The sequence below is a fragment of the Phasianus colchicus genome, chromosome 1 (assembly GCF_987193195.1).
Source record: "Phasianus colchicus chromosome 1, bPhaCol1.hap1.1, whole genome shotgun sequence".
Lineage (NCBI taxonomy): Eukaryota > Metazoa > Chordata > Aves > Galliformes > Phasianidae > Phasianus > Phasianus colchicus.
This window is the reverse complement of record NC_143436.1, coordinates 78,431,978-78,459,901: the sequence shown is the minus strand read 5'-3', so window position 1 is coordinate 78,459,901 and position 27,924 is coordinate 78,431,978. Positions and strand designations below refer to the sequence as shown.

Sequence of the window (27,924 nt, the reverse complement as noted above, 5' to 3'; positions counted from 1 at the left end):
GCTAACAAAAAAATAAGGCCAGAAGCAGATAGGGAGGATCAAGACTTTATTTATTTTTATTGCATTGCTTTGTTTTTGGTGTTGGTTACATGTAACATTTTAGAGGACTCGTTAAGGAAGACTACTAACGGCAGAAACAAGTCAGGTGATCCATCAGGGCACAGATGAGATGTATTCTTCAGGCATTTCCCTGTTCAGCTTCAGCTGGAGGTGAGGAAAGGACAGAGTGAGAGAGAATTCCTGGTGAAGCAACATCCAGAACCCCAGACGACTTCTCTGCATTCTGTGGTAGCCCCTTTTGTGTGATGTCAGCTTAAACCCTGTTAAAATCTGCGAACCTACAACACCTAAAATTGCAACACCGCAGAAGGACAACATATTGGGAATGGCTGGACATGTTCATTATAGCCATACTACAGAGAAGGAAGGAGAGGCATGAGCTATCACAGTAAATGTTGTCTCGTGGCACTGGATTTCCCACAGGATTAGAAAAAATAACCCAGGGCAAAGCTTGAATTCACTGAAGATGTGAACATTTCACCAAGGTGGCTGGGAGACAATTCCTCAATGCACTTCTGTATCTGCAGCATGGTGAAAGCGGCCTTGACAAAGGTAGATATGCAAAGGCTGAGCATGGTGCTCCATCCCAAGGAAGACGTCAGTCTCATTTGTACAATGTGAAACACACAGGAAAAGACAAGTGCCTCTGTCTGACTTAGGCAATAACACTGAGATTCACAATCTCAGTGAATAAAATGAAATATAACACGGGGTGGCCAGCATTATTTTCCTCCTCTGTATTACGGTATGACTCAAGCCTGCTGTAGGCATGGTAAAGACAAGCTCAGAGAGTTGTTGTAGGCAGAGGAAACCCAAGGTTTGCAAAAGACTTCCATTCAAAATAATTTGCAATAGGCTATCTGTTCCTATGTACCCTACCTGTGGTGCAGGGAGCACTGTACTCCTGTATGGCAAACTCATCTGAAAAACAGAAGGGAGAGAGAACAGGGCTGTCAGAGATCCCTCTCCCAGGAATGCAGAAGGACAAGCACCAGGGACAGCTGTGGGTTTCCATTGCTCCCAGACACCTCCATGAATCCAGCTCCCCACAGTCACTCACCGGGACACCCTCAGCCCCACACTCACCTGTCTCATAGTAATCATACACCTTCACCTGAGCTGGCTTCAGGCCCTGCACAGGGATGTCCTGCTCCACCGTGAAGGAGAAGCTCAAGGTCATGTTGCTCAGCTGGGAAAAGGAAGTGATGGAGGATCAGTGTCTGCTTTCTGTCTGCCCTGGGCTCTCCCACTGTCTCCTCATTGAACTCTTCCCACTAGTGCTCTTGCTGCCAGCAGTGCCCTGGGCACTGGGAGTGTGTGTGTGTGAGCGTGTCCCTCAGCAGGCCTGGCTGAGGGGCAAGGGGAAAACCCAGGGCCTTTCCCCACACTGTGGGACCTTGTGTCTGGTGGGCAGGTGTGGGCTGATCCATATGCAGGCCTAGAGGGAAAGCCTGCTGAGGGCTGTGAGGAGGGCACCAGTAAATTCTGAGGTCAGCAAAAGTCAGTTCATTCCTACTTTTATCAGATCCAGTTTTGAGACCCATGTCTTTGCCTTGGGTGGCCAAATGTCCCCAAGGCTTGTGTTTTTATTTTCCCATTCTAGCCCCAAATGGAGACTCACCTTTTCCAGATACACTAAGACATGGTTGGTACTGAACTCCGTACGCTCAATAACTTGGTGGTGTGCCAGCTGAAGAAAGAAAACCAAATTGTTATTGAATTGAGGCTGGTCTCCCTGTGCCATTTTCACAGCCCTACGGATGGGACACACTACGGATAAAGCACTAGGAGTACTGACAGCAATGACTAGGCCTGCGCTGTGGAACTGACTCCTTGGTGCACCATTAGGCATTAATGGTCCCCAGGTCTTCCCTTCACCAGCCTGGCAGATTAAGTATTAAGCTGCTTCAGCAGGGACTGATCACTGGTCCAAACACAGCAGTGAGAGGATTCAATAACAATACATTCTTTCAGGCTTGCTAGTTCTGCAGTATCTCATAATCTCTGCTCTTTTCCAGGGCAACGCACTTGCTCAACATCTCACAAAGGGATCTGAGGCTTAAACAATTACAAGACAAGCTATAAACTATACGGTAAGATCAGCAGAAGGAAAAAGAAACCGGTATTGCTTTTGAATGTGATACACACGGACAATGTTTTCAGCAAGGCATCTGAACTCAGAGATAACCCATCACCTGTCCAAAGAGGAAAAAAAAAGACATAGTCTGTTTTACAGAGATTGATCACGTAGTACTGGCTTCCAGCCAGGTGTGAAAGGAAAAGTACTGCACACACATCATGTGTGTAGACGACAATGGCAGGATCAAGACGATGTCAATCCTACAGCCCCCTAGTAAGCCACAGACACCTGGAAGGTGTCTTAAAAATAAAGGAGAAACCGAATGTGGCCCAGGTGATACAGTGAAAGGGGCACATATCCTCAGACAAACAATTCACATGGTTCCTACCTTCCTCACTGAGGACTTGACAGGGATGAATCCCGACAGCATTTTCACATCGATAATCACCATGTTGGAGACACTGCGCTCACCCGTGTAACTAAGGAATCAAGCCACAGAGATTCAGAGCACATCACGTCAAAGCTAGGGCACTTCCACTTTTTCGGTAACACTTGATGCCTCACCACTTCCTGTCAATCCTGTCAATCCTCACCTTCTTCTCCAGCCTAGTCACCTGTGCCGCCCCTCAGTAGCCCAGTGCTTTGCTCCCTGCACAGCTTATCCCCTACAGGACATCTCTTGCCTCCACAGCCTCTCCTCCCAGCCCGGCTGCTTCCAGCCCACCGTCCAGGGGGCTGCTCTGCCCCTTCCAGACTGGCTCACCCTGCACCACCAGGCCTCCTCCAGCTCCCTCGGCTACTCAGGAGGGCTCAAACCAAACACAGACTTACCTGACGTTTATGCCTATGTCAAAGACCCTGTGAGCCTTGGAGTCCTCACACGTCTCTGGGCTCGTGTGTACATGCAGCAGGAAGGGCGCGCTCTCCTGCTTGGGCTGCACGTTGTACCTCAGGCTCGTCTACGGGAGAACCAGCAGCTGCGCGTGTGCACGCTCCACGCTTGAAAGAGATCATCGTCTGCCTGCCCAGCTCTCTCCCTTCCCCATTCTCACAGCTCCCCAGCACTCACGGCTCTTTCTCTCTTTCCCTCTCGCTGCGTTCTCCACACAGCTCTACTCTCCTCCGGCTTCTCCCGGAGCTTTCCCTTGCACTCCTCCCCCTTTCCCTTATCCCTTCTGCCCTCCCCCTCGCTCCTGCCTGAGGAAGGGCTCCCCTCCCAGGACGGCACTTTCCCCATCACCCTCACCTGCAGGTAGACGCATCCTTTGCCAGACACCTCTACGCTGTACTCCCCTGGCACCTGGGGCAGGGGCACGTGCTGGAGCAGCAGCCGGTTTGAGGGATCCACGTGGAAGTCTTGCTGGAAGTCCCCTCCAGATCGCAGGGTCACTTTGGAAGCTGCTCCGCTCTTGGCATAGGTGGAAACTCCGTACAAGGAGAGGGCTTGCAGAGCCACAACTGTGTCCTGCAAGAGCCAGGTCCGACACCCATGGCCGGGTTAGCCCTGTTCCACATCCTGTTCTCCCACAGCCCGCCCTTTGCTGTCAGCAGGCACCCTCTCCTCCATTCTTCACTTTCTCTGGTCTTAAGTGAGATGCTGAGAGGGAAAGATCAGCTTTTGCAGGCTTTCATTTTCTTCCCGTGTCCTCTGCACAGCAGTCACATATTCCTGAACTTCCTGTGGTGAAGCTCTGTGCAGCCTTCACCTGTTCTCGCCGGGGAAAAGCAGCAACTGCATACACACACAAACTATGGTGGGAGCTCCAAACTGCAGCGTCATTTGTGTCACTAGCATTCTCACCCACTGGCTCAAATAAGCCAGGTCATTAATCAACGTATCAGTCATTCCCTGTGGTGCTACCTGACATAACTAGCCTCTGGCCTCTCGGGAACTTGGTAGCTGCGGCAGATGCTAATACTGCGGGGGTACAGTCCCCACTTGGATTAACCTTACTGTACTCCCACCTTGGTCTCTGGCACTCTCCTGATACTGATACGGCAGGTCACAGGAGGGAAACTGCTGCTTACCTGGGTGGAAGAGAAGCCTCCGCTGGGATTCTGCTGACCAATGATCCACTTTGCTATAAGAGATGCAAGTGACAGCTCCTCCTGCGAAGGTGCTGGCTGCGTGGTGAGGTGAGCAAGGAGCACATAGGCTGTCATCTCCACTTCAGCAGAGGGAGCTTTATGGCGGTAGTACGGGAGATCAGCCTCTGGCTCTTTCCCAGGCCGCTGCCAGTGAACAGACCCGTCTTCACAGGAGGCAGGGTACATGTAGAGAAGACGGCAAGGAATTAGTAGCAGTTTCTTGCAAAGGAGTTACTGACCTGCTGCCAGTGGGGAGGAGAGAGCCCCCAGCATGCACCTGTCCTATAGGATGAAATGGGAAGGGTTAGATAGCCCCACACTCGATGCATGTTTACAACTAGTCTAGGAGTGCCAAGGCCTGGTTCTTGGGCCTGAGTGCCACTTTCACTTAAACTCCAGGTTGACAGACACATTTACAGCTCTGGACACCTAAAGGAGACAGAGACCTAAGAAGAGCACCAGGCTGGCACACTGCCCCGTCTTGAGAAGTGGTACTTCCTTCGCAACCCTGCTAGACAACATTTGGGCAAACGAACCATCCAGGCTGACTTTACCAGAATGGTTCTGAGTCTTGATACAGTTTCCTGGAAGACTCAGTGCTTATGCTAGGACCTCTGAAATGACCCATTCGTCTTCTGTCTCAGCACTTCCGTCTCTTCTCTGATGTATCATCCCTCACGCTGTGAGGGGTGAACTTTGTTCTGCGGTGAGCGTGTCCGCTGGAAGGAAGGAGCAGCTATAAACATTGCTAAGACTTTGTTAAAGCAGTGCCTGGTATGACAGGAGGAGTAGACTGAGGTGTGGCGTTAGCAGAGCCACCCTTTTGTTCATCACCAGTGGGAATGGTGAATGGTGCCTCCAGATGAATCCCTCAGAACAGAGGGGTAGGACTGGGCACCCACGGGGAGCTGTCAAAAACACAACCACACTGCACAAGCATTTCCTCTCCATACACCTTTCCCCATCCACAGAAGCCATTCCATGCTCCCATTTCCCCACCAACAAAAGCCATTTTATCAGAGGTAGAGATAAGACCTGTGGGATGGAAGAAAGCAATGTCCCACCAACAGCGCTCACCCTCTTTGACGGCTTCCTTTTCAAGTGAGCCAAGGAATGCCTTCCGCTTCTCCTCCTTTCCTGCCAGGGCAAAGGCATATGCCAGCAGTGCCTTGGTGTACACGTGGTTTTCTTTCTCATTTCCTGCTGTTTCCAGGCAGAACAGAGCATTACGCACCACCGAGTGCTGGGGAGATGGAGACACATGGAAGAATTCACTGCCTGACTTACTCTGCATGGTGCGTTGCATCAACACGGAGCACATACAAGTCGTCTAACAGACACGTATAATTCTGACACAAAAGGAGTTTTTCTTGTGGATGTAGAAAACCTATTTGGGTCATTTCTAAAATTTAAATATTATTTAACTCACTATTAGTCCACGGAGTACTCTTTAAAATGAGCAATAGCAAGATACCCCAGAAAAGAACTTCGAGGAAGATGAAGGAAAATGTTTATATAAGCGACAGTATTGGACAGGGGAGGAAAGTGGAGAAAAAGCGTCAGTCCGTCTTGGACTTGAAAAGAAAGAAAGTATATCCAGATAGAATTTCTTCTTGCAAAATATAAAGGGGCCTAATTATCTATCGGAGGCTAGTGGGGCAGGTTAGAACCATCTCGGGCGACACATACAGTTACAGGCAGAGGAATCTCCAGCAGTGCGATAGTGATGTAGGCTGTCAGTGTTACCTCATCGTTCACTCCACCCTGCAGGGAAACATAAAAGTAGATGCTTACTCCACATACCTTCTCATATTCATTTTTCCACCATTTCTGTGGGTATTCTTTATTCTGTAAGGTAGACCCTTAGCTCGTGTCCTCCCCACTGATGCTCATATTGTGCCGTTTATGGTTTGCCTCGTTCTCCATCTTGTCATGGCAGTCCCACAAAAAACGGCCTCTGGCTCCTGAGTTCTTGACATTGACATGGGAATTCCCCATGGGCCTGTGTGCTCAAGAAGCTCAGCTGCACCCATCTGATTTAGAGTCAAGTGCCAGCCTCGCTAAGAACCAGCTAGGCAGACATGCTACCTTCATGGCATTGTTCAGGAGCCTCCCAGAACTGCGGAAGCAGCCATTCTCCTTCTGATTTTGACTGAGCCAGATCAAAGCATCCTGGATGTGCTTTTCATCTATGAAGATGTAAGACCGGGCCTGGGCAAAGGACTTCAGGACAAAGGCTGTGAGCCTGTAAGGGAGATAGAACAGTGAGAGGGCTTGTGCAGGCCTGCTATCCATCCCAGGTGACAGAGCACATGTGCACTTCACTTGTCTGGAAGAAGGAAAAGAGGCTTGAGGATCTGTAGGTCAATTAGTCAGACAAGAAGTACGCCTTCACCTCAAAGAATCTGCCAAAAACCTGTTCTTGCCTTGGTTTCTTCTCTGCCTCTTGGCCCATGTAACCCTATGATCCTGTTGCATTGAGGCTACCGTTTTGAAGACTTCAGATCGTTAATGTGTATCCAAACAAATGTCTTTGGAAAAAAAATAGAGTCTTGCGTGCCAGTTAGCCCAACACCTGCATGCGAGTAGTAATCAGAAAGAAATAACAAGAAAGAATCAATCCATAGAAGCTTATGGTCTACTGGCAGGACTCTCTCTCCAGATAGCCGTGTCTCAGGGGCTTCCCAGAATTGCCCCAGATATGTCAGTAAAACTGTGGATAAAGTATAACATGTTAGAAGAGCTTTTACAAAGCAGTTATGGGAAAAAAAACTAGGCATGTAGAGAGGCCAATTACTCCCACGGCACAAGTACTGTTTCAGAGGCCAAAAGCAAGGTGATGAAATCATCCATTCTTACCCTTACCTAAAGCTGAAAATGCATGGTAATAATATGCTGGAGTAACTCAGAGCTCTGCAGTAAATCACACTGGCAGCACGCCCTCTCCTCCAGACTGTCCTTTGTTTAGTAACAAACACATTCGGAAGATAACCATACAGCACTGCTTTCGGATTATCGTCCCTTATGAAAATAGCTTTCCCAGCAGTTCTCAGCAGATCCTACTCTAGAAGAGCTGCCACTGCAACTCTTCAGCTTTCTTCATTTGGGATGTGAAATCCCTTCTCCCTTCTTTCCCAGTTTGTTTTTGTCTGTCCTTCTTGTCCATCATGGTCCTCATAGCTGCAAGGTGGGAGGAGATGCTTCAGCTACGCAACTGGCTGATGCAGCCTCTTTCCTCACTTAAGAGGCAGCACAGGGCCCACAGCAGCTCTGAAAATTCCACTGGTCTACAACTACATTTCCTTTTTACCATCAGGTGGTATTTGTCACAGCTGTGTAGCTGAAAAAGAGAGCACATGGAGGAGGAACAGATGACACTGAAATCTCACCAGGTGTTCCCCAGTTGGCCATAACGTGGTCCAAAGGTACTGTAAGAGCCATCTGGGTGCTTGTAGTTCATCTGCCTCTGGTAACCTGCAGAGTTTAAAAAAAAAAAAAAAAAAAAAAAAAGTTAAAGCAATATTCAGAGAATGTCTGCTGAGCAACGCAGGGGAGAAGAGAAAAGCAGCTTTATCAGTGACAGCAAAACAGAGAAACAGGTTAGTCCTATCCTAGCAAATACAACCCCACCTCCATATACTGCTTATACTGCAGGAGATGCAGTATCTGCCTTTCTTCAGAAGGCCACCGCAGCAGGTCACCTGGTATCGGTGCACTGCATTCCAATTCTGTTAAGGAGCAGAGAAAAGTGGGTGAAATGACTAGGTACTTTAATGCATGAGAAACAGAGAATAGAAAAAAGACACGGAAAGGACTTCCCTGGCATACAGAAGAGACCATCTGAGTAAGAGACAAGCTGTCTTTCCATATCTGACCAGCATTTGACAGAAGCAAGTCAGACAAGTTCTGAAAAAGTTCAGAGCAGAAGCAGAAGTCACATTCAACTCACCGCTCACTAAGTATCCAATGGCCTTGGATTTGACCTCCTCGCTCAGCTGTCCTGTCTTGTTCAGATAGTCCAGGACATAGATGTTGGGCGCAAACAAGACCATGTTCTGTTCGCCACAACCAAATGGCATCTGGAGTAGCTGGTGCAGGTTCTGCATGGCGGTGCCCATCAGATCACCTTAGGAACAGGGAATACAAGAGGGATACTAATGAAATTCAGTGTTAGCTGCCAAAACCAGAGGGATCTAAAGAAAAACAGAAGGAGGAGATGGCAGAAGAAAAATCTGTACTGATAACAATCCTGGAATGAAACACAGAGCAACAACAGAGAAGAAAAAAAGGAAGGTGGTAAGTCAACAGATAGGCCACTAGTAGAGAAACCCAAACAGAATGAGACGCAGAAAGAGCAACAAACAGAACAGAATTGAAAGGGAAAGCACTTGAGACAGAAGAGAGGAAAAGCACGAATGAAGTGTGCTTGGAACCAGGAGAAGAATCTGTGTGAGAGCGAGGAGGCAAACACAGTCATGCAGATGGGCAGGAACACCACGTTTCTTTCTCCCAGCAGATCCTTCCCAGGCAGATGACTCACCTAGCACTGAGAAATAGGCTCTGCCTGAGTCTTGTACCACATTTGAGGGAAGCACCAGAGAAAACTTCTCTTTCACGGACTCTCCTGAGAGAAACAAGATGAAACAGCTTCAGTCCAAGCTTAATGGAAGGGGCAGGGCCTTCAGTGGAACATCAGAAAAGTTTCCTCTTCCCTTCAACCCTTGCTACAGATAAAGATGTCTCTGGGCCCCAAGTGAAGGGTCTTGTTCTGATTATCTAGAATCATACAAGCGTCTGAGTTGGAAGGTCATCTAATCCAACCCCCCTGCAACGAACAGGGACACCTACAGCTCTAGCAGGTCGCTCAGAGCCTGGTCTAGGCTGACCCTGAATGTCTCCAGGAACGGGGCATACACCACACCTGTCTGGGCAGTTATGCCATCATAGGAAGGCCATAGAAGGTTAGTCAGCCAGGACTTGTCCTTGGTGAAAGTAGCAGTACTACAAAGTACTGCTAAAATATACTAAAAATAATTGTTGTAAGCTATATTTCACATAATGAAAAATGAATTCAAATTAAAAAAAATGCAAGTGCTACAAGCACAAACTTCCCCATTTGTATATTTTACGAACTACAGAACTCATTCGCTAGCCATTCATGTAAGACTCTCCCAGCAACATCTGGCGTGAATAACTTTTGAAGAAATTTGAATAACATAGCAATTTGCTCAGAGAACGACATCTTGTCTCATTACCCCTTATAACCATTTGTAAAATGATATTTGTAAAATATCAGCCAATCTGGAAAACGGTAGAGGCAGCGCTGTCTTCTTCCTCCAAGCATGTCCCATGTCCCACTCATCACCCGCACAGAAACAAATGGGGGGCAGGGAGGGAGGGCCTTACCTTTCAAACAGAGCACAGAGTTCTGAACAGTTTCCTTCTCAACTCCTTCAGGCTTGGGTGGAATGAAAGAAAATAAGAGAAGTGAGAAGTTATTGAGAAGGAAATACAGTCAAAGGGATGCCTAACAAGGAAAGAGGAATAAGTAAGTGAAAAGTGAATGAACTGGAGAAGGAGAGGCAGTCACAAACACTCCCTGTAATATAAAGAAAGATCTCTGAACTATTAATCCAAGTAAAACAATCCTAATTACCGGAAAGAACAGGAAAAGGAGAGCAACAACACTGCAGTACTATCACGTGGGTGACCTGCAACTACTGCATGCAGTGAGGCTCCTGCATCCTTGTAACAAAAGGGCTGCAGCATTACAGCGAGTACTTTTGTTAGCAGAAGTTCATAGCACCTCTAGAGGGCTGCTCAGAAATCGCCTGCAGTGCTATTGATCGTAAGTTGCAGACACTTGAGGAAAAACATCTGTTGAGAATAGAAAGGGAAAATGGGCACTATAATATCTGGTGATGCAATTGATGCAACACAGGCAAGTGTTAGGCTGTTTTACGACAAAAGTTAAGAACATCGTGTACTTCTGTCAAGTTACAGCACCCGGCATAATAATCCATGAGGGCTGCTCCAAAAGTAATGCCTCCCATTTTATAACGTTGGCCCACGGTGTCAGGATGTTGGTGTTATGGCAGTAGAGGCTGAATTTTACCACCAGCATTCCATTATATTTTGTTGCCATGCTATGGAGGAGCAATGTGAGAAATGACATCTGACATGGAAGTGCCTACGAAGAAAAGGTGTGCATCTGAACAGAAGAAATTGCGCCCACTGACATTCACTGGTGCTTGCAGAACAGTTATGGAGACCAAGCAGTGGATCTACCACCCACCACCTCACTGTGCTAACATTTCAGCAACATTTTTACAAGCGTGGAATGCAGGCAAGATTTTTTTAAGTGCTGAATGCACTTAATCGCTGGCAAAAATGCACAGCTACTGGTGGTGACTATGTTGAAAAATAGTGTTTTGTAGCTGAGCATTTGCTCTATCAGACTGTGCTATTGTTCTTTTGTGCCTGTTGTAGTTTGCATGAGATTAAACAGGAGGCATTGATTTTGGAACAATCTACATAGCATTTTCCTATAATAAACTGTACAGAACTGCCACATAATGTTTCATTCCATACCACCTGGTATCAGCCATGGAAGATGGATAAGCTGTAAAACTGTAACATGTTCTCCGGACTGTTATAATATTTAGAGTTTGGAAGGGGGACTTTCATCCAGGCATCTAACTCCCACAGGTACTCTGAATTCCCCACCAAAGGTGCGTAACACTCAGCACAACCGGCAGTTTGCTTGGCTACTCGACTAGCAGAGAGACAGCACGCGCTGACGGGCGAACCTACTGGGTAAAGCTGTAAAGACAGCATACTGAAATTGGAGGTAACATGAAGCAGATGTAGGGAAGGGTGAATTGGACTAGGAGTCGTTTTACCCTAGAGGATGGGGAAGTTTTAAAATACAGAGTAGAAGGAGATGCACTGCACAGCTGTTAACCTGCAGACTTTATGCGCTCTTGCCAAGTATAATGGAAGACCACAGCATCAATGACACCGTGGGCTCATCACCCAGAGCTCCGTTAAATGTGTCTAGCTTGTGAGTCAGCTTCAGCCTTCTCCTGCCCACAGCCCGCATACCTCCACCAGCAGTTGCCTGATGACCGTGTCCTTCCTCCCTTTCTCAGGGGTCTCCACTACAGTGTTTCTGCATGGCTGCTGGTTCTGCAGGGCCTCGGTGCTCACCAAGAACTCCACCAGCCCTGGAGGAAACAAGTCAGTCAGTCCTGCCTAGCAGCACCACGCAGCAGGAGTTGCTGCCATTCCTGGGAGTTTTCAGCCTAGAGGCCCATCACAGATGGACTTTCCCGCGGAAGCGTAGCTATTTGTATCAGAATGAATCCTGGAGCAGATGAGCTGCACTGCCATTGAACGGTGACTCTGTTTTGGTGCTTTTATCCACCAGAACTTAAGAGCACATAGTGGTGGGACTCACCAGTCCCAAAGCTGTTTAGCGGTCTGCTACTCTGCATGCACCCCATGACTGCTACCACAACATGCAACAACAGCAAAAGCAAGTTGTGAGGGTCTTATAGGTCTAATCTCTGGGAGGGATGGAGCTGACAAAATGTCCTTGCCAGCCAGCCAGCAATGCCTATAGCTTCAGAAGATGCTGCCCAGGGGCAGTAAGATTTTTGATGATGTTTCTTATAGTGCTAGACATGGCCTTGGAGTCTCCCAGGCTTTACCTCCTGCATAACCTCAGATGATACACACAGCTGCAGTATTTTCCAGGAAACTGTAGCTCTAACTTCAGATACCAAAACGGGAGAACAGCACAGAGAATTCCTTCCTGCAGTTTTCAGCATTCTTCAACTTTTACCTAGAGATCTGGGAGTCACCAGCCAAGCCACTGTTTTCCTCCCGTTCTCACAGAGACAATGAGAGTCTTCCTCCTTTTCCACTGGAGTAGCCAGAAATTGAGTAGACTGAGCCAGAATCACACTGACCTGCCATTTGTAGAGAGGTGTAATCAAGGAATGATCTTGAGAGAAAGGGAGAAGACAGAGTGCTAGGAAAAATTAGCAATGTCTATTTCTTCTGTAGCAAAGGAGCAGGAAGCTGGAGTTGTATGCGGGCATTTCAAGCACGCTGAAGGTATAAGAATTTCAGGGAGGAAGGGGTCTAAGGCTACTCAGAGATAAGAAAGAAGGCTAGGTGTAGGCAAAGAGTATACACGAAGGTACAGGTATGGAGAAGGATTTAAGTCTTCCTTACTCTGATGCAGGCTGTCAGGTAGTTGAAAACAGTGGCTTTCAGCGTGAAGACCTCACCACGCACTACAGAGTAAGGCAGGGTGAGCTCTACAAAGAAAGGCTGGAAGGCTCTGAGGGACACTGTTGGTGACAGGCCAAAGCCTGTGTCTGGGGACATGCAGAATGCACTGGCTTTCCATTCAGTGATGGTGTCAGGGATGGTCACACCTAGATCAGCATTTCCCTCAGAGCTGGTGAGGGACAGAGAAAAAGGACAGAAGGGTGATTATCTGTGATCTTCTGAGCAGCAATGCCTTTGTGAATGAGGGGGCACAGTATTCACCATAGGGCACTCCACATTTTCTTCCAAACTCACTACTACACTCTGGACAAACCTAACCACATCCAGAGGCATTTCTTTTTCAAAGGATTGTCAAGTGATTTCTGCAAACAATTCAGGACTTATTTTATTTGAAAAGGCTTGGAAAACAAGGGATTAATGTTTTCATCACTTTTCATTATAAAAGTAAGGAAGGAATCTGCCCAAATCACTTACCTTATAGATACTAAACTCCAAATCCATGTTTCTGGGAAATACTTTCGTATTGTCTCTGTCACCTCTTCAGGAGTTGCATGCATTCTGTTAGAATCTAGGGCTGGTAATTCCAAACAAACAAGATCTACATCAGCATCATGCTTTGCTCTAAGAAAGTGTCTGTCTACCTGACAATCAGAAGCTACACTGGTAGCACCAGTACCATGAATAGTGATTTCCAGGGTTTATTAGCAAGGGCTAGCCCTTCATTATTACCCACTGGTCTCCAGCGAACCTCACAGTGTACGGGACAACATTTCATAAAGTAAAAGTGAGCAGCTTGGAAGAAGCAGCTGTTTCTGATATTGTGTGCTTGGCTCTGACAAAAGGAAACAGAAATCCACCCAAACAGGTAAAGTTTAAAAGTTCTTTACTTTGGGCAAACTCATTTCTATATTTAGATTAAAATTGTGTAGCTGGAGACCTGACATCTAATGTTGAGTTATGAAAGCTTGTCTGTAGGCCTTCACAACCCAGCAAAAGTGACATGCCCCACAAAGACATGCTGAAGTTGACATTTGTGGACCCACCACTTCAGAACTCCTTCTAAGATCTCAGCCCACAACCAGCTCTTGTTTAAGTATTCACCCCAAAATTAAGAGGTGACAACTAGGCCCAGTTCCCTTACCACCTGTCCTCAGTGCATACATAGGTGCTCCAGCCAGGCCTCCACTTGCTGTAATGCGACTCGGTGCAGGCACGTAATTCTCAGTGCTGCAATACCAAGGTTTCTTCACCTTGGAATTTGTGAAAACCTTTAAGCCCATTTCCTATGGGGGAGAGACAGAACATGTTTTTGGGTACTCAATCCTATTGAGGTTTACACAGCAGATGTATTGTTCATACTTCACTGCCTCAAAAGTAAAAACTGTATTGCTTATGGATGCCTGAGATGACCTCTCAGTCCTGGTCCTGAGTGGCTCAGACATGCTAAAGGATAGATCTCTTGCCTTTAGGATACTAGTTGCAGTCCAATTCCAGTCTAGGGGTCAGGATGAGCCAGGGATTAGATATGAAGTCTCCTCTCTGGAAGGAAACATCTGTGGCTACAGTGCTGCTCAAGGATATACTGATTTATTTGGGGTAACTGTAATAGCACAGAATTTTTTAACACGAGCTACAAGCTAAAAAGAAAACTCTGAGATTGATGAGTTCAAGTTAGGAACACAGCTGGTAAGACAGATGAAGCTTATAACTCTTACTTGCCTCCAGATAAAAATCAGTGTTTGACTACTGAGATTCACAAGTCCTTCCCTTGTTATGTTGCATCATGCAGCAGAAGGTGTTCTTTCTCATTCCTTCTCCCATTCTACTCCCCAGCCTTACTAGAGGGCTATACCTTTAGAATGCTGTAAGCGTCATCTTCATTCATCTCCACTATTGGAGTATAGGTGATCCCATTCAGAATTATTTTCTTCAAGGGGACACAGTCTTCTAGGGGTTCCTCCAAGAGCACGTCTGTACCATGGCGATAGTCATGCAATTCTTTCACTGGCAGCAAGCTATACACCTGAGCAGAAAAAGCCAAGATATTTTGCATTTTTCAGTATCCACTGTCATAAAACACTGCTAAAGAATAAGCATCATAACAATCAAATCCACACAGCCATGGTCCTCCCTGCAGTGGGTGCAAAGGGAAACTCTGAGCCTAAAAAGATATCTGAATTTGGAGATACCAACTCTTTTCCTATAAATAGCACGTTAGTCTGGTTATTACGGCTCAAATATATTAAAAATTACAGTGGCCGGCTCAGTTACTGTCCTTTTTATCTTTCCAAGTAAAGGGCATTTGCTGCTCAGCATAAGGGGAATAAACCCTCTGACACTTCTAGATGCTACTCCAATAAAGTATATCCATGGCTGTAAAGAATACCTAAAAAATCAACATTAAACACAGGACAGCTTTTGGTTCGTGGACATGCAAAGCAGCCTCCTTAAGAGGGCTTCCCAGTTACCATCCCTAGAGTCATGTAAAATCACTAACAAACAGTTGCTGTTCAGTTCTCGGCTTTTTGCCTGCTGAAGCAAGATGAGAAGCTGCACAGGACAGCATTTCTGTGCCAGCACTAACAAGGTTTGTTCACTATTTCCACTGAGCTGCTCTTGCCCTGACCAGACTTTGAGATACTTTGAGATAGAATAAGTACTTACCAAGCTGGATGACAGATCAGCTTCAGGCTTCATGAGGAGAACACTCCTGTCCACAGCGCGGACAGCACAAAGGGATTTTGGGGAGGCTCTGAACAGTAAGTGAGTGTCAGAAGAAGGCAGGCCTTCAGAAGGAGAGAAGCTCAAGCCCACCTGCAGCCATAGAAAAAATTATGTTACAGATGCCCTAACTTAGCAAGATACCAGTTGAGTGCACCAGTCCCAACCTTATGAATCCCACACACATCTGCACACGCACACATCCATCCTGTGCTACTGCAAGAGCAGGTTTCCTTCTCAAAGTGGTAATGAGCCCTAGAAGTTCTTAGCAATTTAATTATCATAATTGTTTATGATTGTTAAGGCATTTTGGGGTTTTACAGTCACTGTGAACATTGATATAATTTCACATAGTGGCTAGATCTGTTCAGGCAGCTGGTCTTGAACGAAGTTCAGTCTCTGTGCTGCATCCAGACATTGCCTGTGAGAATACAACATACCTGCAATAATCTTGATTGGCAGATTCTCTCATAACATAAAAAGCAGTAATGTCTTGGAGCAGTATTGTAATATGTACTGGCTGGAAATGGTTCTGAAGAACTAGCTTGTTGTTGAGTCTAGCCAAATTAGTGTAGCTTCCCCAGAATCTAACTCATAATTCAAATGACCTCCTAGTAAACTCTGCTCTGCAAAGTTTTGCTAGCAGAAGTTGCTTTCATCTTTATCTCACATGATTTTGCAATAAATGACTGTCCTGCATAGATTTTTCTGTTCTCAGCAGTACAAAACCCTTCAAACCAATCAAAATATTTTTAGAGTAAACATGTTCCCTGAATAAACAGCACTAGCTGCCAGTCTCCCTCATGTCACAGCTGGACCATGGCATGCCTTTTGCTGACACTCACCACCTCTCCCAAGGTGGTCTAAACTTTGAGAATGCAAAAACAGTATTCTTAAGGAAATGACCTAACAGGGAATCTAGCAAGCTTGCTACTAGAAAAAATGACTAACACAGAGATGGCCCAAAGACTGTCCTAAATAGACTGACATCAGCTTTGTATCCAGCCTGCTTTCAGAGAGGAAAGCAATACCTAAGCACATATATTACTTGGTACTTGATGTCTGACCAGATAATACAGCATGTAAAGTGGCATCTAAAATATAAAGAAAATTCATGTATCCAACATCTTACAGTAAAACCAATCTCAAGAACTTATTTAGCTTGGCTTTTAGTGAGACAAGGCATTGCCTTTAGCAGGGCCTTTCTATTATTTTTAAGTTATACTGAGTAACATAGGGCTGCTCATACATCACTTTACTATTCTGCATAAAGAATATTTGGAGCCATAAGAGGATCATGATCCACATGTTCACAGGCAGCTTTATTTTTCTGCCCTCTTTCAGCTCTTTGAGTCTCACTAGTGCTATTAAAGTTCTTTGTTCACTACAGATGGCAGTTTCAAGCAAGGCTTACCTCCATTTACTTAGAACAGAAATTACAGTGACAAGATGACATGTATAGAAGTTGAAAAATACTGTAAGTATTAGATGTGCCTACTGGGTTTGGGCAGAGAAACCACCTACAACAATTGACTGGTGGCTTGTTCAGTGTTAGTAAATCTAAATAAATGAGCTTGGTCAGGCTAAATTAAAAAATATATACATGTGGCCAGGCTATAGTGTAACTACTTTCTCAAACAAGTGGCCACTTACCTTATTATTGAAACATTTTTCTATGTTGAACTTTGTTGAATCTGCAATCATCTCCCTGCTGGGGGTAACAGTGTAGACCAGCACTTGGGCTATAGGAGCAAAGTCAGCTTCCACAGGCAGCTGTAGTATGAAGACACCATTGACTAGCAAACAAAACAAGAGCAAAAAATTGAAGTACTGGAAACTTCCTCTTGGATCAGCCAAATTTCCAGATTCCCCTTCATGCTGAACTTCATCCTAGTGAAAATGAAACTATGATTTTAACTAGGATGAATTTGTTCTGAATTTGTTCTCACAGAGGTAAGTAAGTCTCACTGATTATATAAGCAAGCTGAATTTTAGTTCAGATTTAAAAACAGACCACCAGACTGTGTCTCTTCCATGCATTGAAGTCCCAGAAATGCATTGTTAATAAAAAGAGAGGTGGCACAAAGGCTAAAACAAATCTACGCAAAAACTGAGTAAACAGAAAAGAAAGTTCAAACTCTTCCAACAGCACAGAGAAGTGGATCCCTGCATTCTCCAAGGAAGTAGGTTGTGTGTCTGCCACAGTTGCATAATCCCCCAAGTCAGAGACAATTTACGAGGGGAGAGAAACATACCACTTTCCTTATCCAAATCCAGAATTCTGGTGCCTGCTTGCTTGATAATTCCCTTGGCCATCACCTGAAAGAAATGAGAAATCCTGCAGTGCTTGAAGTTATATATGAAATAAACCTTAAGAGATGGGAGAGTGGATCTGAGAGGAAAGCAAGAGAGCTCTGTGTATGAGCAATAGGTAGCTAATTGCAACCTGCTCAGCTGCCTTCTGTAGCAGAGTCCCAATGGTCACCCAGGGGGCTCATGGGACTCTTCTGCTCCAAACGTTTATACTCATTTTACTGGGAAAAGAATATGTGGAGGATGATGGGGAAGTGTTTAAAGCCTGCTGCCATAAACCACTGTTTCCAACTCCACCTCTTTCCTCCACAATTGCCAGTGACTCCTGACTTCATGGGAAGTGCAAGCTTACCAGGTGGTAGAACATGACTTTCTTCCTCTCTCTTATAGCCTCCGGTGTAAGGATATAGTGAACCCGGACCTCAGCTGAGGCGCCACAGCTTAGTGTCTCAGACATAGGCTCAATTTTGAGGAAGCTCTTACTAGGGGAGTAAAAGCGCTTTAGGTGGAGATAACCATCTTCATAAGTTGGATTAACCCATGAATGGTCAAAGCAGTAGGAGTGTGTTTTGTGAGTTGCCTGGAAAAGCAGAAAATAGGTTAGATATTAGGAGGAAGGTTTTCACACAGAGGGTGGTGACACACTGGAACAGGTTGCCCAAGGAGGTTGTGGATGCCCCATCCCTGGAGGCATTCAAGGCCAGGCTGGATGTGGCTCTGGGCAGCCTGATCTGGTGGTTGGTGACCCTGCACATAGCAGGGGGGTTGAAACTAGATGATCTCTAAGGTCCTTTTCAACCCAGGCCATTCTGTGATTATATGATTCTATGAAAGTACAAAAATGTACTTAGATTGATGTACAGATGTACTGTAATTTTTTGTACTTAAATAAAACAGTATTCTACAAAAACAAAACAAACGAACAACAACAAATAAACAAACAAACAAAAAACAACCCACGACGCTGGAAGATATAAGACAGGGCAGTGGTATCCTGACTAAATAATTGAGAATTATTCACTCCCAGTGAAGCTGAAATTTGTCTCAGTTGTTTGCTTACTATCAGTAACACCTCAAGGGCTCTTTACCCTAATATTTTGCCTTCTCTAATTATCAGTTTGTTTAAAGAGAAAATAAGCTTTTCTTCACCCCACAGACACATTGTGGTAACTTCTGGATAATTTTTAATGGTTTTATTCTGTGGCAAGAGAATTGTATGGAGAAAAGAAAATATAATTATAGACAATATAATTAAAACAATAATAATAATAAATAAAAATAATTAAAATAATATAATTATAGACAAACTGCCCTATTCCAAGGTGACATTGGAAAATGTGCATATTGCATTTTTCAGCAGCACTTATTTTTTCCAGATAAATGACCTCTTCACTAGAGAGAGAATTTTTGTGAATGATCCACTAATTTTCACTGTTTTTCTATTTATGGCAGGAAAATAAAAAAAAAAAAAGAACGAGAACAGCTTAGAAATATGGAATGTTAAATTAAACCCTGAGAGATGCTTAGATGATACACTTAGGAAACCATTTAATTGAAAAGACAATGAAGCACTAGAAGCACTCCACCACAGAATATTTTTAAGAAAAGGTTAGAAATACCCTTGTTACAGATCTGTCTAGATAGGGTTGGTGACATCTTGGAGCAGAATGGACTATATGTTCTCATCATTTTTCTTCTAAACCTACTGTGCTATTGCCAAGCATAAATCAAATACAAGTTAAGCATAATTGTCACATGGAAACCTAGTTTGCTGCATGGCTATTTCCACCACAGTGATGGCAAGACTGGTATAGCCAATCAGGAGCAAGAAGCTAAGCGCTTTTGCACTTATAGGAGAAACTTAAGAAGTAGTTTTCCACTCCCAAGTCCTGCAGGTTAATTCATCACCTTCTCTGCCCTAGGACTCACTCTAATTCCAACAGAATCGAAGTACAACATGGAAGTGTTCAAGGCAAATAGCGCTCTGCCCTCTTCATTTGTTGTGTAGTTCATTTCCTGGCCTCCTTGTAAAGAAATCCTCACAGTTTCATTGGCAATTGGAGCACCAGACCCATCCACAAGTTTAACCTGTAGGAGTAAAAACAGAATGATACAGGACAGCAATGCCTGCCACCTGTACAGATTGATATGTCACAAAGGTGAAGATGTTGCGTCTGTCCTGAGACAGAAGTTTCCTGCATTTTACTGTACATTACATGTTCCAAGGAGAGCTGCAGATTTTCTGAATCTTTTTTATCTCCACCTCTGTGTCAGAAAAGTGGACACAGACTAACATGCATTAACATCAAGTAAGGCCTCTTATTAAGCAGAAGACCAGAGAAGCAGAACTTGAAACACAAGAATATTGGGTTATGCTCTCAGTTGCTATTCTCTGGTTCAGAACTTGCAAAGTAGTGGAAGCCACCAGACATTAGCTGTACTGAGCTCCAGAATCTTTGCAGAAGTAGGCAAATATCCACCCAGGAGATTCAGTAGCATGACTGTTAAGCATTCATGACACTTCACTTCTCAGTTTTCCTACCTGCCCAAAGAAGGGGATTCCAGGTTTGTAGTAGGAATCTGAGTTCTCAAAGGTAATTTTGCTGATGGTAGTTGTGATCTCAGAGAAGCTTGTTCCAGTCAACACAATTCCTGCAAGAAGCATGAAGGATTGATTTGCATCTCCCTGATAAGGATTACTTTTACTCCATACCAGCTCTCTTTTGCTGGACAACCATTTAGTTGGTGCTCTTGGAATCTGGGCAGGAAAGTTTTAAAATTCCAGAACTGAGAGTCTACTCTTCTCCTTCCTCTTACTTGGCAGTCTGCTCTGCTGGTATCTCCTGGACTTATTATCTGGCTCTTTGACCCAGATCAATCATACCTGTTTCCTCCTCTTCAATCCTAGCATCCACATGGAGCTTGTTCTCATATCCAGTTCTCTTGAGCTGGAATAACTTGGTTTTTACCAGTTTAGAAATGCAGCCATGGTTGTCTGTCTTTTGGAAGAAAATAATAATAATAATATTACAGTCTCATGTGCTGTAATGTTTATCCAACATAATGATCCCATCACTGTGTGCTATCTTGAAATGGAAGAGAAGCCCATAACTTCACAGGTCATTCTCTTTGTTTTTATAAAAACTGGAAAACACCCATAAATAACTTGGCACTGAGCATTCTGAAGTACCTGCAGGAACATCAAAGCAAAGAACTTGCAACCTCTGTTTCTGTCAATTATGTTAGCACTGGTGCACTTGTCCATGCTTCAAGGAGTTTTGCTCTGTAGAGCAATGTCAGAGGGATGTGGGGTGTCTCTCTGTCTTAACCGCTGCTCCTAAATTCATGTTCCTTTCCTCTTTCCTTAAACTGCATCACCCATCCCTCAGTTTCTGTTCCTTTCTTGCCTCAAAGAACAGATTTTGATCTCACACACTTTGATGAGCTAGCTGCTCATCTTTTTTATTTTTTAGTCCCTTATATTCTCTAATCTACTGATGTGGGTTTTTTTTCTTTACTCTCTTCCTTCTGTATCACTTTGTTGCTTAAATGCACATCTTGCTTACTACACAGACCTTTCACATTTCAACTTACATCCAATCTTCTTTTCTTCTCCAAGCTTCCTTAAAATACCTGGAATCACTCCCCTCTTCACACTCGTGTTTCTACACACTGTAGCAGAGCAAATTTATGCCTACAAGGCAGGCTCAATAAACAACATTTTCTCTTATCACTCCACCCGATGAATACTCAAAACTCACCTGTCCAGAGAATTCATCACATACTGCCTTAGCCTCTTCACCATAGCAAGCAGTTGCTGGGTATTCAAATTTCCTGCAGACACGAAAGCTCACATGGCCAGGAACAGGCTTGCCAAATGTGTATCTAAAAGCAGAGAGGACAGAAAAAACAGAGCTATTATCAGTGTAAGAGAGATGGAGGAAAATGGTTAGTTCACCACAGGTGGAGCCAGAATTTTTCCCTAGAACTTCCTCCAGGATATAGTAGGCTAATTGTACCAAGTAAAAGGCATCAAGAAATTCAGTAACATTTTAGGATCGAGGTTGGCAATGAACCTAAGATTCAGTACAGCACTGAATCTTATAATTCTGATTGAATTCCTGGGAATAAGACATAGCTATCCAAAAGTCATTTACCATAATGCTTATTCGTTGACAGTACACCTAGACTTAGAGAACATGATACAAGTATCTACCCTACCACCTAATTCTGATGCAACTGTTTATGTATGCAATGGGTTTTTCAACTCATTTTTCATCCCATTCTGTATCTTTTCCTGCAAGATGCATGTAGAACATGCCATGTAGAATCACATGATGTGGCCCAGGGAAAACATGACATGTTTTTTTTATGTAGAAGCCACAGATAAAAATGCCATTCTCAGCTGAACTAAATAGAAGACCTCTTCTCTAGCATTGCAGCTGATCTTAAAGTCTCTGACTTTTATATAAAAGACTGTAAAAATACTCCCCTCAAAAAAACAGAACAAATACTCCAAAGTGGCCTAAGCAATAATTTTGTAAAGCCTTTTTGCTAATGGTGTGAATAGCCTTATTGGTCCTCGGACCTCAAGAATGACTGAGAAATGTAATAAAACCTCTCAACTAGACTTCAGTGATGCTAAAATAAAATCTGAAACAAAGAAGTATTGAAAGAAGAATGATACTCACAGACCACAAACTGTCACCTTCAGCTCCTCATCAAGGATGGTGATAACTTTGGGCATTTTCACTGTTACTTCAAATTTTGGAAGCACTGCAGCAAAACCAAAGGAGAAAAGTTTATGTGGGGTGGAATTAACATAAGAATGAGACCTGAAGGCCACATAACTACAAATGTCCTGAAAGCCTTTTGCATCCTAGCTTCAGATTTTTGTGGCCAGTGTCATCTACACATCCCACAGAAGTCAAAGTAAACCACTGGCATTCAGCCAGCCTCTGTGCCAGGTAAGAAAACTGGTTTATGACACTTATCTATTAAAATAAAGCATCTCCTTAGGTAACACAAGTGTTATCAGTCTCACAGCAGAATGACATAGAGAGTTAAGTCAAAGGTTTCTCACAAATATTTAGAGATGGGACTGTAGCCTGATCTCTGCATTTCCAAAGCACATAGACCTTACCAGTCTGGAAAACAGGAATGACCCAGTAGCTTCTCTGCTGACTTACCACAGGATGACCTCATATCCAAACCCTTCTGCAGGAGAGGTCATGGACAGTGACCATCTTGGGTGAACTAGGAGCAATTCAGGGCAGTCATGCAAATTAAAGAGGACAGTGAGCTTCCAGAAGGCTCATCTGGGCTGTATGATCATGGCAGACCATGTAATGCAGGTTGCACTTGGCTTGCTGAGGTGTTCTGGAGTGATCACTGGAGGTGATGTCACGGGGAAGTAGGAGCCATGTGCAAGTTTGTACTAGGATTCAATTTCCTAGCCAAGCAGACTGGACTGACACAGGAATAAGATCACCAGAGAAGGCACTGAGGCATCGTGAGAGGCTTGTGGAAGAGGACAGGAAAGATTTACAGCCCCAGCCTACACCAGAAGGTCAGAACTTCGCAACTCGAGGGAGACCTAGATTCAGTGTATGACACTTAACACGTGTGTATCCAGCTGAAGATGAGGCTGTGACTTCAATCACCTCTGAAAGGAAGTACAGCCACTAGTCACCAACATAGACTGCTACAAGCATACTAGCTCCTGCTAGAAGCCTTGTTGATACGGGCACCGCATGGCCTGGGTTTTAGGAAGGAGTAGAGAGAGACTCAGCCTTAACTCCTTCAGAACAGATGATGCTCATGAATGAGAAAACACAGAGATATTTTCCAGCCCTGCTGAACATCTTGATCATGTCTACCGCCCCATCCAATTCCTCTTTCATGCCCCTACTGGAATACCTGCTAAGAACCTGAAAATGCTGCAACAATTACCATACTCCTCCACAGTGAAGGGATGCTGGATTTTCTTCCCGGAAGCCTTCTGTGCCACCACTGAGTAAGTCCCTTGAATGGGCTCAGTAGTGAGGTTGAAAGACAGCTGCATTAACCCTTCCTTTATCTCAGCCTTTGTCCACTGGCACAAACGGTTTTTCTTTGGGTCCTACAGGTAATGAGACCACAAGGAGTTTGTGAGAACAGTGTGAGGCTGCAATAATAACTAATTAAAAAGCCCTAGCAGAAATAGCGAGGGTAGACACAACCCCAGTACCAAATGAGGCTGCAGGGCAGAGATAGCAGGATTGTTTGGGGAGTTCAGGGCTGGACAACAAAATGAGCCCTAGGCCATAGGTTATAATCATAATACAAGTTAAAACTTTATGCTTTTGAATAAATATTATAGATCTGCTGTATAAATAAAATAGACAAGAATCATCTTGAGGCAACTGGGAATGTGATAGATCTGAACATGAATTTTATGTATATACATACCTCAATATAGACCAGTGGAAGCTAGAAAGGGAACAACATATTTAGAATCCATGTATAGACAGAGTGCAAACAATACAGTCAAATGACTAGGACTACAAACATATTTTGGAGAAAAAGCTGATAATACAATGGGAAGAAAGCCCCTGATAGGGAGAAATGGAGCACTTTGATGTACATCAAGAGAGTGGCATCCATTCGTATTAAGCATTTGCACAGGACAGAAAAGTCAGCTAAAACCAACTGTGGCACACGTCCACTGTGATAATGGCAGATTTTCTCACCTTTGAGGTTTTTACATCAGCATTATTCATTTGAAGTTATATTCTCTAACCACTCCAAGAATGCAGAAATCTGAAGAACAGATCCTATAGCAAGATCTGAAATAACCTGGGAATTGTACAACTATCTCTGTGTACTGAGAGTTCTCCACAAGAGACACCTCTTTCCTCACCTTTCCCACAAAGGTGACTTAAAGCCAAATAATGATTGAAAAAGAAGTGTCATACTTACCATCTCATTCAAGGGACGGAAGTTTTCATCCAGAGAAACAATTCTGAAAAGGACTGATGGACCAAAGCAGAGAGTGAGGTTCCACAGAGCAGACACCAACCCGAAAACATTAGTTGCAAACACAGATGGTGCAAGAGAGAACAGAGTAATTCTCTTCTACAGAAATTCCATTCACTAGAAAGCTAAATCATGCTATATTACCCATGTAAGAGATACTAATTATTATGAAATTAATTATTATTAAAGCTAGGACCAAAATCACAGCAATGTGAACATCTTACTGATGGTGGGCATCAGAAACTGTTTAATTGAGACCAAAGTTAAATTTAAGTTGCCTTTGTCTGCTTTGCAACATCATGTTTTCACACTGGAATTAACATGTGTCTTGTAATTTTGTTCTAACCAGATTAACTTCTCAGGAAGGATGAATGCAAGCAAATCATTTTGGCACCTGTCTGCAAGTTTGTGTTGGCTCTGAATAAACAGAGAACTCAGCATCTCTTTTACAACATTTGTTCCTGCCCAGGCCAAGTTTAGAAGATGAATGGCTCAGAAGAAATGGCTTATATGGTTTTATCTATCTTCATAGTGCAAAATCAGCTGCCACTTTGAAAACTATTTCATGACTTAGCCTGAACTTTCACCCTGTTTTCTATAAGATAAATATCCAGTCACTGCTCTAGTTTTTGTGATTATAACAAAAGAGTTCAAAACTGCACAAAAGGGGATCAAACTGCATGGACCACAACGACAGAACTCCCAGCGGCAAAGGAAATGTGTGTAGGTGCCCCAGTTACATGCATATTCTTTAAAATTCTCCAAATTGTTCTCATGTGGAGCATTAAAAACATATGCCTCAGCCATGTGAGACTGATCTTCCAATCTCCACTGAAAGCAGTCAACATCTGGCCTGAATAGCACAACAGTTTTAGGAATTTCTGTTTCAAGTACAAATCTCCACCTCCTCTTCATACCTGTCTGTCCAGGCTTGTAGATGGGCTTGTCTGTCTGGACGAAGACCAAACTCTCAGAATTCTTGACTAGCACTGACTTGCGGCTTCTGAACTGCAGAGTCTCCCCCTTCACTGTCACAGTAATAAATGTGACTGTTGACTCGCTCGTTGATTTTGGAATCTGGAGAATTTGTAAGAAGGGAACTGAGTAATGGACTACTTGTAAAGGCCTCTTGAACAGGCTTTCCTAAAATAATAGATGCAATATAATCCTGACAGACCCAGCACAGAGATGAAGGGACTAGAATCAGGAACAAGAGACTGACTTTTTCTTGTACTATATTCCTCTACTTTCCTACTGCTATGCAGTGATTATGCAAGTATTATGCAGTAAAGGAATTCAACTCTGCAAGTCATTTTTAAGAAGTCCTTCCTGCATTGATGAAAATCTGTCCTTTTCATCTTGACATTCACAGAGGAATTGAGTAATCCCCCTCTTCTTTCAGGTAACATCTCTAGTCTTTTCATAATATTTCCTTATTCAAACCAGACATACCAGATCTTTATACATCTCTTTCCAAGTGATAAAATAGCAGTCTTCAACATATGCGTGACATAGATGTCAACCTATTAAGTACCCTGAAAACCAGTTCTTCAGCCTTCAGGTCAAAGATATAATCTATACAGTGAGCCAGGTTACCAGCATTCCCAGTTGCCCAGGACTATTGCTTTAGACTCAGGAACTACCAATTACATAAGTCACTCCAAAAATAATGCCTCCTATTTATTTCCATGGAAACTAGAACAGATATATAGGGCACAACAATACTATTTGATAGAGCAAATTCTCAGCTACAAAACAATATTTTTTAACATATTCGCCAAATCCACTTTTTTCCAGGCCTCTCCTCTTCTTGTCCTAAACAGGGGCAGGTTTTCCAGGATTCAGCATTTCTCATTTAGATATCTTTGCTAAGGAGAGCTCAGCAGTGACAGTGTTTTGAGGATAGACATGAGTATACCTGTGGCCAAGAGGAAAGTGAATATCTGTTCAGAGTTACTCTGTTCATTACCACTCAGAGCTGCTAGAGTTTATCCTACAGGGATTAAGATACTTACAGTGAAAGGAATGCAGGTAAACAAATCCTTCTCCGACACCACATCATCAATCAAGCTCCTATTTTCCCCTTGATACTCGATTGCAGCATTCAGCGTCACAGACTCATTCAGGTGAGTTAGCTGAACACAGATTTTCTCAGGGGAATCAGTGTGTATCAGAAAGGGCAGAAGCACCATGTACTGCCTGGAAAGAGGAAGGGAGGATTAGGTGAGATGTGCAAAAACACGTAGCTGGAGCTGTATAGAGAGAGCAAATAAAGCAGTCTGACTTCACCATACAGGAAAAGGATTTCCATCATGTCTGCTAACAGCAGGAGAAAGCAGAGAGGCTGCTGTTGAAAGTAAAATACCACAGAAAATTCTCAATGCAAATGTCTGGAAGGGATATTTTTTTCAGGCTCTAGCACAACAGAAACACTCGATTCTGAGACTATGAATGCTGCTGTGGTAAAAAGAGCAAAAAGCCAATTGTTGCCTTTGCCAGACAATGTTTGTCACACATACCAATAGGGCAAATGGGAGCGGGGAAAGAACGCAGTAAGATACAGTCTGCTTGCTGTCTGCTAGTGCCCCACAGATCTAACAGCCACAGTTCTACAGTGACATATAACCGTGGGTGAGAAGGAAATTTTCATTCCATTGGCTGAACTGAAAAATATGAATTAAGAAATAAAACCATTTTTAGTCATGCCAGATCTGTCATTTGCTTTTTTTTTTTTTTTTCCAGTTATCAATCAAAAAACATCTCCCAGGCATTTAGGCCGAGAAGTAAGGTAATAAATGAATGAAATGTTTGTTTTTTCAAAAACAGTCTCTCTGAAGAAAAAAATGAGTGTTTAAACGGTTATAAAAAATTGCCTTTTAAGTAAATGATCAATTTGGTGCAAGAAATTTTGCTAAAATCCTGTCAGCTCTATGAAAAAGCAAAAGCTCTTTCTTTCTTTCTGCTCTCCTTCTTTTCATTTTATTTATTTATTTAGGCTGCAGTTTTACTGATACCTCAATTGCACAGACTCTCCTTAGTCCCTCAAAAGCACTAGAGCTGCTGTCTGTAGAAGACATTTTACCCAGCCCTTGTGTCTTTATTCCAAGGTAAAAGAAGGTAGTTGAAAGATGAAAGACAAAGAAACAGAGAAATAAATCCAGGTCTCCAGTCTGCCTAGAGTCTCCCCTGTGTAGCTTACGGTTCTGTGATGGGTGAAGCATCTCCAAGGAGGAAGAAGAGGAGAATGAAGATGTTTAATTTGCTGGACCCATCTTTCCCCATGGTACAGAACAGGCTGTGGTGGTAAAATGGTAAAATATCCACTCAGCCTAGTCCAGCGGTGC

At 43.8% G+C, this 27,924-nt stretch overlaps 1 protein-coding gene across 2 annotated transcripts; it reads right to left on the bottom strand.

Annotated features, from left to right (window-relative positions):
* Positions 1-29: 29 nt before the first annotated feature.
* A2M (alpha-2-macroglobulin) lies at positions 30-27,924 on the bottom strand. Of its 2 annotated transcripts, XM_090148585.1 has the most exons (36): positions 27,780-27,920; positions 26,596-26,779; positions 25,498-25,657; positions 24,524-24,576; positions 24,014-24,034; positions 23,516-23,684; positions 22,255-22,339; positions 21,325-21,448; positions 20,448-20,562; positions 20,106-20,215; positions 19,493-19,651; positions 17,916-18,143; positions 17,506-17,569; positions 16,904-17,046; positions 15,194-15,343; positions 14,382-14,552; positions 13,671-13,812; positions 13,004-13,103; positions 12,470-12,698; positions 12,075-12,201; positions 11,333-11,454; positions 9,635-9,686; positions 8,769-8,852; positions 8,178-8,354; positions 7,618-7,702; positions 6,317-6,473; positions 5,918-5,992; positions 5,306-5,471; positions 4,169-4,392; positions 3,387-3,605; positions 2,972-3,099; positions 2,529-2,619; positions 1,682-1,750; positions 1,147-1,249; positions 940-981; positions 30-204 (listed from the first exon to the last, which is right to left on the bottom strand). In XM_090148585.1, the coding sequence occupies exons 1-36, from the start codon at positions 27,860-27,862 to the stop codon at positions 179-181; spliced, it is 4,437 nt and encodes a 1,478-aa protein (XP_090004711.1). In that variant the 5' UTR covers positions 27,863-27,920; the 3' UTR covers positions 30-178. The 2 variants fall into 2 exon arrangements, with proteins under 2 accessions (XP_090004711.1, XP_090004716.1); XM_090148590.1 differs by lacking the exons at positions 30-204; positions 940-981; positions 1,147-1,249 and adding an exon at positions 1,279-1,521 and having other exon boundaries at positions 27,780-27,924.